The 15,307-nt window shown below is 27.6% G+C and overlaps 1 protein-coding gene across 1 annotated transcript in view; it reads right to left on the bottom strand.

The window, feature by feature from the left end:
• LOC126851650 (dynein axonemal heavy chain 1-like) overlaps positions 1–14,517 on the bottom strand; it is an 85,060-nt gene extending 70,543 nt beyond the window's left edge. Inside the window, exons 1-22 of the mRNA XM_050595812.1 lie at positions 14,445–14,517; positions 14,181–14,350; positions 13,475–13,749; positions 12,220–12,549; positions 11,361–11,490; positions 11,115–11,291; positions 10,689–11,036; positions 9,746–9,961; positions 9,256–9,515; positions 8,623–9,091; positions 8,079–8,403; positions 7,461–7,592; positions 7,025–7,345; positions 6,299–6,476; positions 6,087–6,219; positions 4,833–5,378; positions 3,936–4,159; positions 2,391–2,633; positions 2,155–2,268; positions 1,535–1,790; positions 1,028–1,190; positions 412–522 (exon numbers count right to left, since the gene is read on the bottom strand). Coding sequence (XP_050451769.1) covers positions 412–522; positions 1,028–1,190; positions 1,535–1,790; positions 2,155–2,268; positions 2,391–2,633; positions 3,936–4,159; positions 4,833–5,378; positions 6,087–6,219; positions 6,299–6,476; positions 7,025–7,345; positions 7,461–7,592; positions 8,079–8,403; positions 8,623–9,091; positions 9,256–9,515; positions 9,746–9,961; positions 10,689–11,036; positions 11,115–11,291; positions 11,361–11,490; positions 12,220–12,549; positions 13,475–13,749; positions 14,181–14,350; positions 14,445–14,517 — 5,194 coding nt within the window. The remainder of the gene's footprint in view (positions 1–411; positions 523–1,027; positions 1,191–1,534; positions 1,791–2,154; positions 2,269–2,390; positions 2,634–3,935; positions 4,160–4,832; positions 5,379–6,086; positions 6,220–6,298; positions 6,477–7,024; positions 7,346–7,460; positions 7,593–8,078; positions 8,404–8,622; positions 9,092–9,255; positions 9,516–9,745; positions 9,962–10,688; positions 11,037–11,114; positions 11,292–11,360; positions 11,491–12,219; positions 12,550–13,474; positions 13,750–14,180; positions 14,351–14,444) is intronic.
• Positions 14,518–15,307: the final 790 nt, after the last annotated feature.

Genomic DNA, 15,307 nt, shown 5'->3' with positions numbered 1-15,307 from the left:
GCAATGGTTCATCTATGCTTTCAAAAACATCGCAAAATTGTATTTTATATATTAATTTGTAAATAGAAAACATCTATGTTCGGAAAGAATTTTAACAGAGAAAATGTAAACATAAACAATCTTTCTTGTCAATAGTAAATTTTAAATCAGATATAAATCAATTTTATAAGAATTTGAACTTTTCTTTTTTTTACAAATGAAATATTTTTCACACAGAATAAATTTGAAAATTTTTTTTTATGTATACAACCTTTGATATATTTGCATTTTCTCTCCCCATTTTATATATAAAATATTTCAAACAGTTATAAAATAATTTTGTCCTGTTGCGTATCAGAAGATAGAGCAATGTATTCCAACATGGAGACTTAAATGAGGAAACTGAAGTTATAAATGAAAGACTGAACTTACCATTAACGTCTTCTAAGTCCATTTGTTCAATAGATTTGCGAATGCCTGCTTCCAGGATCCCATAATCTACTGGTTTCTCGATCAGCCCGGGAAAGAGGTCCGACACAATACCTGGAAGAAAGAAAAATAATGATTGTCTTGTTTGTCTTTTTCTTTGCGGAGTTATGGAAAACAAATTCATTTATTTAATAAGTTACACATATAAAAGTTAATAAAGTATAATAGAAAGAGAAGTAAAGGAAAATATATATAATTATTATAAAATAAATATACATATAAGTGTAAAATTTTTAAGATAATAAAATAAATCGTGAATATATTTGATTGTTTGCGCGATATATACTTTCATACGAAAAAAAATACACACATTATATATAAAATATTCTTAAAAAAAATAATATATTTTTTTAAACATATATAATAATAAATGTATAGGATATCTGTCGTAAATTTTTTTTAACAAGATATAAAATATATCGCGTGTGTGTGTGTAAATTTAATGAAAAGTCCACTGCAAAAATTATCTAATTTATGAATAAATAAATTCTTTAACTATTGGATTATTTAAAAACAATTATAAAAATCTTCCAAAATTTTGGCATTTAAACTAATTTACCATTAAACAACATTAAGTCGTTCTTCAAAAACTTAGGAACATTTACATCCCTCAAGGCCCGGAGACAGATTTGGTCTTCTTCAAGGTCTTTCTGCTCCCGTTTCAAATTGCCAGCAGTTACAATAACAGTCTTTACCGCACGCATGCCGAAGTCATAATGATCCTATCCAATTACAATTAAAAACAATTAATTTCAATTAATTGACATAACTATATTTGAAAAGCATGAAACGATCAAGATCTTTATCGTAATACGAGATTAATTTACATATTGTATTATTTCAATATTTAACTAAAATTGTAAATTGTTGACTATATATGTATATATAATAATCTATCTTTTCAATATAATTATTTGAACAAATGTTCTGGATGTGTTTTGTTTCGCTTATCCGAGATTTCTTAAGATATATAGTAATATTAATGTATATGTATTATTTGAATTTTTCATAAGTTTTGTTTTTCCGTGAAAAGAGAAAAACAAAAATGTCAGGAAAATAAGAATACTTGTGTGCTTAGTTGCTCCGAGCTCAGCTTAAAAGTAGTCGTGATTTTTTGGGCAACGCTTTTTGCATTCACAAAGCCGTATGAGAATAAAGATATTTCAGCAATGAGACTATAATTTGGCACCATCATAGCCACGGGGCGGAAAAGTGCCTTCAAATTGTCAGGTAACTCCGTCCGACCTGCATAGCCAGGATTCATAGTGATGAATACAGCGCAGGATGGCTTTAAGATGATCTCGAATCCTTCAAAAACAAATCTGCAAATGAACGAAATTTTTACGAAATTAATTGAAACGCTGTAAAATCTTTGATTTAAAATTTATGCCAAATTAATTAAAATTAAGATGTTTGTATAATTCTTAATAAGTTTAGAATTAATTCTGCAATACAAATTTTAAAGCTGATTTATATTATTTTTTTAATTTTCTAGTATCGCATACTTTATAAGTAAATATTAATTTAAATTATTTATATCTTTATATTAAACACAACCAGAATTAAATGATGACGTTTTACGTTCTTTAAAAAAGATATTGTTCAAATTACTTTGTCGTGTAATGATTTTCATTGTTTCAATTCACTCTATGTTAAGCATTTATTTACGGGCTGTTGCTTACTTACTCACTCGCCCGCATCTGTTGTGCCTTTTGTATAGTCATAATTTGTTGCGCTACGACGGACAAAACCTCGATATCGATTCGATTGAATTCGTCAAAACAGACCCATGCACCGGTGCTGCGAATATCATAAAGTCATATTTAATTGTTAATTAAAATCGATGATTGATTTACAATTAGGTAAACTCTCATTAACTTGAAAGTGTAAAGAAACGTATATAAAATATTTGTAGCACCTACCTGGCAAGACCCTTGAAGAACTTGCCCATGGATCGAAAGTCCAGCTGATCGGAGCAGTTAAAAACCACGCATTGAATGGCGAATGCTTTCGCGAGGTCTTTAGTAGTCTCCGTCTTACCAGTGCCCGCTGGACCGGCAGGTGCACCACCGAATTTTAGATGCAACGCCCCGGTAAGTGTAAGATAGCAGCGATCAGTCAACGGCGTAATTACTAGCCTACCGTTGTTACCTAAATATTCGTATCTACAAGATATAGAGAAAACATATATATGATAATAATGATTTCCTTAATTCAATAATTTATTCTGTTGAAAAAAGACAACACATTTCTACCGCAAAGTTATTGAAAGCTAAATTAGCCGAAATCAATCGAGCAATCCTGAGTGGTGGAAGGCATTAATTAGTATATCCTTGTAAGAGGACCTAACCGCAGCAAAGGGCGACACACTTTTATGAAAGCATTACAGGCAGGTAAGTACATTAATTACATCCCCGTAATATTGAAGTAAATATGTATTTTGAGCAATAAGAATATCTTCAATTTGTGGGTATGTTCGTAAGTTGTGTATATTTTAATTGATCTGATCTTAAAAAATTAAAATATTTAAAAAAAAAAAATAAAATCTCAATTCCTAAATTAAAAAATAAAACTAAAAATAAAATAAAATAAAAATAAAAATAAAAATAAAAATAAAAATAAAAATAAAAATAAAAATAAAAATAAAAAATAAAAATAAAAAATATTTAATTTTATTTATTCCCAATTTAGATTAAAAATCAATCATATAAGTGAATAATTTTAAAGTTATTGCATAATTTTAAAGTAACAAATAAGCGTAAAAGGGAAATATAAGAATTTAAATTTACGCCCTCGCAGTGCTCGAGAAAGATTCTAATTTGAGCAAGCTTCTCGTTTTCTTATGTGTTAAAAGTCACAAAGGAAAATGACTTAAGAGACTGGCGTAAGAGAATGCTATATATATTCTGTATGCCTAATATAGAACATCAACAGAGTTATGACTTTGAGAGAGGGAAATTGTATCTTATTTAACAGAAGATTTTCTATGAAATTTCTACAAAGACCTGTCGCGCGATGTTCCTCTCATATCTAAAACAAGCTCCAAAATTATCTTACAATTAAATTTAGGAGTAGATACAATTAGATTAGTTGTCATGTCAATTTTATAAGATCAAAGAACATGAAAATGAATTTCCTTTGTTTCATGTACAAAAATGAGATATTTTAAAGTGAGCGCTGAAGTTCAAAAATATTTGAAAATTTCAACTACCTACATTCTAGCACAATTTTAGCTACAATATATATGTAACAAAAAAATTACTGCATCACTGAAGAAGTCTTACAGAATTTTTTAAAATAATTAATAAATTTAATATAGTTTTTAATCTTCTAATTCTTTTTATTTTTAAAATTTTTGACATAAGTTTTTCTTCCGAATTCGATTATTAATGTATTATCATAAATTTTATTTACTTTTTCTTATTAATTCTAGTAAAAAAAGTTAATCAAATGGCTAAAAAACTCACTCATACGAAAACTCAGCATTTACTACGCGAATCTTCAAATCTTTATCAATCCAGTAATATCTTAATTGAGAGATCCATTCAAAATCGTTGACATTGATTATCTTCTCTTGGATTAGTTTATGCAAAACTTCCTTGGCGTGAATCTCAATTATAACTATAGCCTCCAGCATCAATCTTTGAATCTCGGTTTGCGGGCTGCGTATTAATTTTTGTAACATCTCCAACTATAAAATATTATTAAAGCCAACGTATATGTATTATTTCCAGGTTTGTGTAAATTACATTCTATAATATCGATTTAATCAAACTTTTTAAATTCCTTAATGCACATTTCATATTATGTAATATATAAAATATTAAAGAAGCGCGCTAATTCCTCTAAACAATTACTGTAAATCTTTCAAAATATAAGAGAAGATATAAGTGTGTGAGAAAAATATTGCATAAGAGATTTCGTTAATGAACTATAATTTGGCTAATGAACTACTTCATCTTATAAAAAACGTAAGCTTATAAGAAATGCAAGAAAAGAACGAGAAGAAACTTTGTATAATTTAAAAAAAAAATATTATATTAAATTACATATTATACTAAATTCTTTCTTTAAAAAAAAAATTTAAAAAACATTTTTTAAATTTTTGACTGCTTGTTTAAAAAATACAAGTTTTCTTTATTTTAAGAAATAAATTCTTCAAATAAATATTTTTTCATCTTAAAATTTTAAATAATTTATTTAAAAAATTATAATTTTTATTATATGCAAATAATTTTTATTTAATACAATAAAATATTTTTCGAAACAAAGTATATATTTATTTAAATAACAAAAATCGAAATTAACAAAATGTATTGATCTGAGTAGAAAAAGAAAGAAATTATTTTTGCTACATTACGTACGTGCAACAACATCTGATTATAATAATCAGACAATGCGTTTTTCCTGATACCGTTCTCTACATGGGCGGTCCAATACGTCTGACTTCCGCAAAGAGCCACCTGGCCTGGCCACATATATAACCATTGCTCTCGCTCTGTCGTTTCCACAATTTCGAGGGCCTCGCTGATGAATTCTCGCAGGGTATTGCGCATCGCGTCCTCGACCAGTCCCAACCAATTCTCGACATTTCCCTCGGGATAAATCGATGGTCGTAGCGTGACCTCTTCGTACTCAGCGGAATACATTCTCGTTATTCTGAGATCATGTTCGAATCTCAATTCCTTCATATTTTCAAAACATTTCCTCAGATGCGGCTGAACCGCCTGGATACGCTTCGTCTGGGTAATTATCTCCAGCAGCTCGTCATCGCTTAAGAAGTAGAAGCGTGGGAAGATCATTCGCTTAGTTTCCAGGTAATCTGACAGACCTTTCTCGACTGCTCCTAGCAGCAGCATGCATTCCTTTAGGCTCTCCAATAAAATTTTATCCGCGCATGTTGTAATTATCTGAAAAGTTTATCATTAGTAAAATATGATACATTTCTTTTATATATTTATATGTAAACTAGAATTTATATTCAAGTATTCATTTATAAATAATATATATTCTTGTTTCTTACATAATAAAAAATATTAAAATATTAAAATGTTTAAAAATTTTTAAAAACAAAGGTTATATGTGTGCGCGTGCATTAAAAATGAGATAACAACATAATGGAAAATAATGGAAAAATGCGCTGCGAATACGGTTTTGAAGTATATTATTCTTTGAAATATAAACAAAGTTGTTATAAAATGTAGGTAACATGCAACAAATAAAATCAATACGATAACATTGAATTTTTACATAAAAGTTAGTTACAGTTTTTTACCTCTTATTTCAAAATTAACAATAACACATCAAAATTCCTACAAAACGTACATAAAATAACGAATAAATTCAATATGATGCAATGCTTAACTGCATACTCAAAATTAAAAATAACAAATAAAAAGTGCATTTAATATTTCTTTTAGTATGTCTTACTTTTAATATAGAATAAATACAAAAAAAAAAAAATACAATTTAATATCACAAATGTATTTTTTTTATAACACATTATTCTCCCCCAATTGAATAATGTTTTATGTAGAATTTCCGTCGTTCCGATAGATCGAGATTTCGATAGAAAGAGAAACGTACGCGAAATATGACAACAAATTTAGTTTACATACGTATGGGTAAGCATGTGCATTTTTCATGATTCGCTTCCAGATACGCTGCATTGTATTGAATTTTCTCGTTTCTACGGGTAACTGCCGATTAATATCCTCCGACGAAAATATCGGCTCCAAATACATCCATTGCCTGTGCATATACTCTATTAAGTCAATAGTATATATATTTATTTAATAGCGACGAACAGAAGTTGAGCTGTAATTGTTACTTTTGCACTTCCGTCCATTGCGCAATCACTTCCTGAATTAATCTCAATTTAGCTTCCCACTCATCGATTCGATTCTCAAAGGCAGCTTTGAAAGGACTGAGACTTAGATGCTGAGTGTTAATTATATCGTCGTCCAAGAGAATAGCGATTTCGTCGGAAATCTTCATTATATATGTATCTATATAAATGCATTAAGGCATTATATATTATAAATAAATCAATGTGTTATTTAAATTACAAAAGTTAAATTATTAATTAATTAAATTATTAATATAATAATTATTAAATATTATATATATATATAATAATTATTAAATTATAAGTTATATTAATTAATTAAATTATTTATATTACAGCAATCAATTAAGTTTTAATGTTTCAAGTATTTTTTAAATAGATAATATATATATATATATATATATATATATATATATAATATAACACAAGATATTTTTAATTCTTAGTTAAATTAATTATATCTATCTTTATAAATCATTAAGTAAAAAAGATAATAAACACATAAAATTCTTGTTATATAATGAAATTAAACCCATTTAATTATCCAAAGTAAAATAAATAAAATAAAATAAAATAAAATAAATAAAATAAATAAATTAATTAAAAATAAAATAAATGTAAAATTTAATACCTTTACAATTTATTGAAACCTAATATTTAACCTAGTATTTAAAAATATATGAGGAAAAGATTGTTTCCTTTACGCACCAGTCTTTTTATACGGAAGAATCTCCATCATAATTGTTTCCCATTCGGTCATCATTTTATCGAGAGCACCTTCTATCAAATATTCCTTCGCTGCAGTTTCTGCAACGGCTTTCACAGTATCTTCGTATTTCATCACATCGCTTAAGACTAAGCTCTTAAAAGTTAAAGTTGGCGTAAGTTCCATTTGTATGCCGGTTTCCTTAGTAAGTTCCTCAAAATGTCGCGCCTTCATTCCTGGATTTCGCAGAGCCTGTATCATGCCGATGTAAGGCTTAAATACTTCAATTTGATCTCTTATAGTGAGCGCTATAGCGGCTATCTCTGCAATTTGCGAAAAAGTGTATCAAATATTTTTTACATCGTCGCTGGTTTCTCTATGAATTGCAAATATCATGTATTCCAAATTCAATGAATTTTAAACAAAATATCGACCTACTTGGATTCTCTTGGAATATTTTCACGCAACGCGACATAGCTTTGTGCATGTCAATAACCATGCTTTCAATTTGAGTAGGATCGACGGTTATCAAAGGATTATCCATCCATATTTCTTGCCACTTTAACCAATCTACATTTTGGATGTAAGAAATATTCGGTTTAAATTGGTTATAAATTATTGAGTTATTGAAGATATGGATGACACGTTAATGATATGAAAAAAATTACTTAAATACATTAATAATATTTAACGATATATTATCATTCCAAATTGGCTTTGTAAAATAAAATAAAAATGGCAAATTAAATAGAGTAGAACTAACAATAATAATAATAACAATAAATAGTAAATAAATAATAAATAATAAAACTAACAAGAATAGAAATAACAAGAATAGAAAATACCATAAAAATAAAATTAAAAAAAAAAAAAAACGGAAAGATTATTATAAATACCTATACAAAGTTTAATGAATGAAAAAAATTGCAAATTTGATGTGAAAATCTATCTATTTAAAAAAAAAAAAAACTCGAATCCTATTGTTTTATATAATAGAAAAGTTTTGCAAAATTTCACACGTTTTAATGTAAATGTCTAATTCTCTCATCTAATTACCGGATGCGGTAATCCATAAAATCTGATACGGCTCGAATTCCTTTATCAATAGGTCCAATTGCTCAAACCGCACCACGTTCATCCCGAATAAGTTTTGTCTCTCGTTCAACAATAAACTCGTATCTTGGCACTCCTTTATCATTTTCCAAATTCTCTTCACCTCTATGGCCATTTCGTGTATTCTGTTGATATCCGTTTGCAGCGCTACGTTTGTAACGTTTCCCACGAGTGTGTTGATTCTCTCCGTAAGCAAGATTTCATCCTGTACCTGAGCCTTGTAGAATTTGTCGTACTCAATCGCAAAACATTCCTTAGTCTCTTGTATCTGCGCATAATATACGAAAATTCCTCTATTTTAAAATTCTCTTTTTATTATATTATTAATTTTAAACAATACTTTCTCTCTCGCTTTTCTATTATATTATTTAGCAAATACTTAAAGATATCAAGATTTTATATTAAAAAAAAAAAATATTTGATTATCTTTAATATTTCGATTGGCCACATGCGTCTTTATATGATAAAAGGCAATTGTGAGTCTTACATGTAACTGTATTTGCTGAGGAAAACCGATGGCTTGCCATTTGGCTTCGAAGTCTTGATCTGACAGATTCCACCAAAAGTGATCGAGAATATCGTATTCATACTTCAGCTTCTGTATGATTTTATCCAAACCTTTCACCGTTAGCGGTATGGTTTCCATCCACTCTTGCTCCTCAAATAATTGCTCGATATTGAGCGGCTTTGCTTTCAGCCTTGCTCTAATTTCCATGTAATCAGATAAAACGACGTCGAGCCGCTCTCTTAGGCTCTCAGTGAACATTATGAGCAACTGCGTGCAACAATTTTGTCGTTTTTGTATCAAGAATTGTCTGAGAGGTCGGACATTCACGCAGAAGGCACCTATGACGATATCTTTCGGCAGCTTCAGTTCAAGAACCGATTTCATCTTAAAGTGAAAGGATATTTCATCTTTGACTTCCGCAGCGGTATGATCCGCATTCTTGAAGTCCCTGCAAAAGACAATTGATTAGAAAAGATAATGGCTAAATATAGATTTTTATAATCTAGAATCTCATTTTGTCGAGAATCGAGAAAAAAGAAAAGTTAGAAATTGAGAAAATTTTGATAAAAACGATTAAACGACCCGTTATGGCACGAAGCGATCTATACTCACTCCACGTATTTTTCAATGTTCAATTTATAAAATTCTAAATACTGCTGGTACTCGTTTGAGTATGCTATTAGGGGTATTACGGACTTCTGATAAGCGGTTCTCAAACGATCGCGAACTTTGCAAACTTCCTTTTCCAGTAAGCCCACTGAGCTGAGATATAAATCTTTAGGAAACTTTAGAAAGGGCAGCAAGAAAGGGTGAACTTGTTTAATTTGATGACATTGACTCAAGGAATTGTTTAACAGATCTACGATAATTTCCTGAAAATTAATAAACTAATTTATCAAACATTTATTTCTTACAATTTATAATAAAATCTCCAATAAAATCAATTAAATCTTTCGACTTATTATCACAAGAATAGGAATACATTTTTAAATGTGTATGCGTACGTGCTTTTCTAAAAATAATTTTTAATTGTAAAATAATTTGTGAACTTAATAATCTAATTTATATATTAACGCACAAGAAAATCATTAAATGTCCATACCTCAAATGATTCGAGATTCGTTAAATAATAAGCAGTTTCATCATTCATTCCGATATCAATATTGAAAATAGGGTTCACTGGAGATTTAAATGGCGTGTTTACGAGATCGTCTCCCCATGTAAAATTTTCTTCTATATTTAAGGTACAAAGTGCTGGAGTTTCCAGCATTTCTAAATACAGAGCAATTGATTTCTCCACTAAATTCCGAAGCGCATTCTATAATAAATAAAATATTATAATTATTAATTATAAAATTCTCAATTTTTATTAGTTACGTTAATTAACTTGTAAATTAATACAATACATATATTATAATCAAAATGTATTTTTTTTATCCAAGATTTTACCTAAATGGGAGAGAAACAAATGATTTCAATTTTATTAATTTCATGTAATTATTCTAAACGTTTTGAAATATAAATTTGAATTGACGTTTTTATTTCTCATAATAAGAATATAATAGGAAGATACTTATATTTTCTATAATAAATACTTTTTCTTGCTTTTTCAAATCAATAAATTATATTTTAATTATCTTATTCTTTATTTATTTAAGCCACTCAATTATAACCAGATATTAGATAAAAATTATAAATGGGAGAGAAACAAATGATTTCAATTTTATTAATTTCATGTAATTATTCTAAACGTTTTGAAATATAAATTTGAATTGACGTTTTTATTTCTCATAATAAGAATATAATAGGAAGATACTTATATTTTCTATAATAAATACTTTTTCTTGCTTTTTCAAATCAATAAATTATATTTTAATTATCTTATCCTTTATTTATTTAAGCCATTCAATTATAACCAGATATTAGATAAAAATTATAAGTATACAATAAAAAATAAAATAATCATATAATATATTGTACAATCTGAAACATTTTTATAAAATGCAATTAATCTTTTTTTAAAGACTTTGATACTTTTTCTATACCTGCATTATACATATAATAAGATCCATGAATCTTTTCAATTTCACCACATTATACACATCATGACTTCGTTGTTCAAGATCAAACGATCCTTTTCCAATGTCCCTTAAACACAATCTAATCGATTTCGTAATATTTTCCACCCACGTTTCTTTCAGAAACTTTATCACCGTGCTACTTTCTTGATTCTGTTGCGATTCGAATTCCGACAGATATATTGATTTTCCATAAATCAAGAAGAATAAATTCATATTTGACACATGAATACATTCGGCGACTACGCCCTGCATGGCTACGTGTACTTCCGGCACAACGTATAATACTATCCAATGGAAAAAATTTTGCGTTTTCTATGATGATATTTTGTAATTACAAATCATGATTAAGATGAATGGATCGAACGTAAATATCATAGAGAGATGAGTTACCGTAAAATCTTTCATTTCGGTGCAAATCTTTCTCGATTTCAGTGTGCCAAATTCGCAGATATGATTCATTTCTGTCCACGTAATGAAATTAAATGTTTCCGGATGTTTCTCCATGAGAGATCTCCACATAAGGTCGCACATAACGCGGCGATACTCCAAAACAATTTCGTCTATTAACTAAATGTTACGGTAAAAATTTAATAACTATTGAAAATAAGTAGTATATATATATGATTATGTACCTACGCTGGGAATGCATTCAGATTCGCATTTCAAGGAACCTTGTAGTGTGGCTGAGAAAACTATAGCTTCTTGTTGATTCTTATCGAGTGTTGGCATACTGTCTACTGGCATGCAATCCAAATAAAACTGATATCTAGGTACAGTTATATCAATTAAATATTGAGCAAAAATATTATAATCTTAAAACATTACAAATATTTTGCATTGGATCTACAGAAACATATAAAAAGTGTTTATCCAGAAGTTTCTTATCATCTTCCACAATCAACGGTAGATTTTTTAGATCTTTCAATATATATTAAATATTGATAACAAAATTTATATTTGCTGTATAAAAAAAAAAAATTTTTTAAACAATATCAGCAATATAGTTAATGTTATTGTATTTTTTTTCAAAATTAAAATTCAAGATAGAGATTTATTTTATTAAAATTTTTTTATAGAATTATTTCCTTATCGTTAGATATATAGATTTTCAAATTTTTATGTAAGATAATTACTAATGAGTACAAAATAAAAAGAATAGAAAATATATAAAATTTTTCTGCATTATTTTTCAAAATTTTGAAGATTATTGATTATTTTATGTTTATTCTAAATAAAACCATATATATATAATTTTTTCTACGTAAATCTATTTTTCTAATTATATTGCACATAAATATATAACAATAAAAGAATTTATCAAAGCTACACTTTTATAAATATTTTCTATCCATACATTTTATTCTAATGTATAAAATATTTAAAAAAAATATATATATATATATATACATATATAATTTTTTGTAAGATTGCTTTTTTAGTGTAAGGAAGAGATTTATTTTCATACTGAAACTTTTAAATAAGTTTGCCAATTAACCTAATTCTGGATTCAGTAATTTGTCTTTGTTTGACGGCATTAGCTATTCTTTGGGCAAACTTCCTGGGGTCCTCTCCATAAAATCGGATGTATATTCTGGGTAAGAGAAATTTCCGCTTGAAAGTATCCAAAGTGAGAACAGACCAGAGTTTCCGCTTGTTATCATAATTCGTAACGGCGGCATTAAACCAACCAAACAAGTTACTGAGCGTTTTGTCATCACGATCAAATATTCTTTCTTTGTGTAGAATTTTCTCGACAAATACTAAAGCTGGTAACGGGTAACGAATACCATCGATGATGCCAAGATTTATCCATTCCTCTGCCGTTCTACCGAATTGCAGAATATTACAAATTATGTATTAATAATTGGAAAAATGACATTATATTAGTACATAATATATCAATTCAGTAATTGATATTTTTCGAAAGAGTACAAAAGATAAATTATTTATTATAACTATTGCTTGCATGTACATAAGAGAAATGTGTAGAGATCAGATATCTTATTTTTTAAACAAAATAATAAAATGTAAATTTTTATAGGAATTATGAGGAAAAAATTGAATTTTTTTAATCTAATCTTAAATTTAAATATTATTATATACGTGGAAATAAATTTAGCAACTTTATAATTTGCAATGTAAATGTTTTGAGAAGCTTATTTAATATTACAGCTTTAGTTGAGTGTGATACTCGGCTCATAACTTACTTTAATAGCCTGTATTTGCTATGATTTACCCAAATATTGCTTCCTAGTACGAAACTACGCTTCTGGAATTTATTACCGTCAAAATTTACCAGAAACACGAAATTGAGTTGCAAGTTTCTGTAATCTAATTCTGTTCTGCTGTATCTATTGTTACATCGCTTTATACCTTCTATGCATAATAATGACAGTAAAGTAAAGTACATATGTCTTACTTTTTAGCTATAAATCTTTATTTTTTTTTTCGCACACAAAAGAATTTCTGTTATAAATTGATATTTTACTTTTAATAAATCTATATAATATTTATTCTTTTCAGAAAATATTTTTATAATATTTTACTTTAAAAAAAAAAAAAAAAAGAAAATCATATTACACATCCTAATAGTCTTGCATATGTTATATATATATTTTACAATTTTAATTTATACGTAAAAATGTTTGCAATTTTTTTTAATCAACACGTTTCATAGACAAATGTTGTTTAAAGTAATATTAGTACTAGAAAAAGCAAACTTGATTATTATAAAATAGTGTCATTCTCACCTACAATCATATTCCTCGTCGTCAAACAGTTCCAATGGTAAATAATTTGCCTTGGAGTACAAATCGTATTTTTCATCGTACGAAAGCAAGGCACGGATTTTCTCAGGCGGTAACATGTCATGCGATTTGACACCTTCCGCTTCTAAAGCGTCTTCTATTTTCAGATTCTTATACGCCCTCCGTCTTCTTTCCATCTCAATGTTGCGCGGTAGCGTCTTTGGTCCAACGATATATTCCATTTGCACTTTTGGTAGAAATGTCTCCGCTGGAAAAGCCTTCAAATTAAGAGATGAAAATGCGAATCAGAAAATTAAATACTGGATATATTTTTTTTGTTGAAAATCACATAGCCATGAGAATTTATATGTGCGCTTTAGTTAAATTAAAAAGATCATAAAATATCATGAAAAATTTTAGGTAAATATTACGGATAAAAATTAAAAAATTATCGATCAAAGCATGCAATAGTAATATTTAAATCTTTGGCACAGCTCCTTAAATATTATTCTTCATTTTTATAATTATAAAATAAATCTCTCTTTTTCATATCGGATTTTCTTTTATTCTTATAAAATGATTAATTTAAAATTACCATATTTTTATGACATATTACATATAAAATCGACAAAAATACATATTAAATCAATAAAACATCAATCAAATCAGTGGAAGCAAATTAATTTTGCGTAATTATGTATTTACGTACGATAGACTTATCTTCAGGGAAAGTTATCCATCGTTCGGCTGCACCGAGGTAAGTATGCATTTCTTGTATTTCAATATCTTTCACAATCGGAATATGATGTTCCGTGCGAATTTGACACATAAGTTTGCTTTTTCTCGAAGCAGTAGGTAGAAAATCAACAATTTTGGTCCCTGCACAATTTATAAAATTATGATCAGTATCTATATAATCAGACTTGCTTCAATCTCCATTTAATTGCAAATGTAATAACTATGGAAATCTTACCTTTAATAATATCTGAATAATAACCTCTTCTACAAAGCTGCGTACTAATATCTTCGCAATTCTTAATATCCATTTTTAATGCCTACTATTAAATAGTTAATCTTTCATACACATATATATTATATATAATTGCGCTTTAAATTATTTAACTATCACTGATATGCACATTTCATACATTTTCATTTTCAGAATAATTCTTGGTGAAGTTTGTTGTATACTTCGTATGTTATTGTCTCCTGTTTTGCTAATTAAAGAAAAATTAAGTTATAATTAAAATTAATCTTATCTTAGGCGTCACTAACAAATTTCACAACAAACAAGGCACAAATTATTGCAATAATGATTTAAAAGTAATTTATCAAAATTAATTTAAAGTACCAGGGATGAAACTTTTAAATGCATGAGATAATAAAATAAAATATATGACAAATACAAAAATACATGAAATTTATTATATTTGATAATAAATATATAAAAATGTTTTAATTTATTTAACAAAAAATAATAAAATGTATTTATTTTGTAATTAATTTAATTTAAATAAATACATAACATGTATTTATTTTATAAGAAATATAATTATAATTATTTTAAAATAAAATACCTTCAATGTCATATCTTATGACATCACAATAACGAAATGGCTCGCTTGCATTTGGTGTTCGCTTTTTGTGTGCTGCATGCATCACATTATTATTCCTCGAAATGCGATCGCAAAATATCGTGAGGAAACGCCATCACATATAAATAATTCATGATTATTAATAATTATATTTAGCTCTCATAATAAACGTTATAAACATATCAAGACAATGATTATTTATCGAGTATATATTTCATGCAATTACTTATTTAAAAAATAA

Source organism: Cataglyphis hispanica, chromosome 8, assembly GCF_021464435.1.
Source record: "Cataglyphis hispanica isolate Lineage 1 chromosome 8, ULB_Chis1_1.0, whole genome shotgun sequence".
Lineage (NCBI taxonomy): Eukaryota > Metazoa > Arthropoda > Insecta > Hymenoptera > Formicidae > Cataglyphis > Cataglyphis hispanica.
The sequence above is the reverse complement of the archived record's forward strand: the minus strand, read 5'-3'. Positions and strand labels throughout refer to the sequence as shown.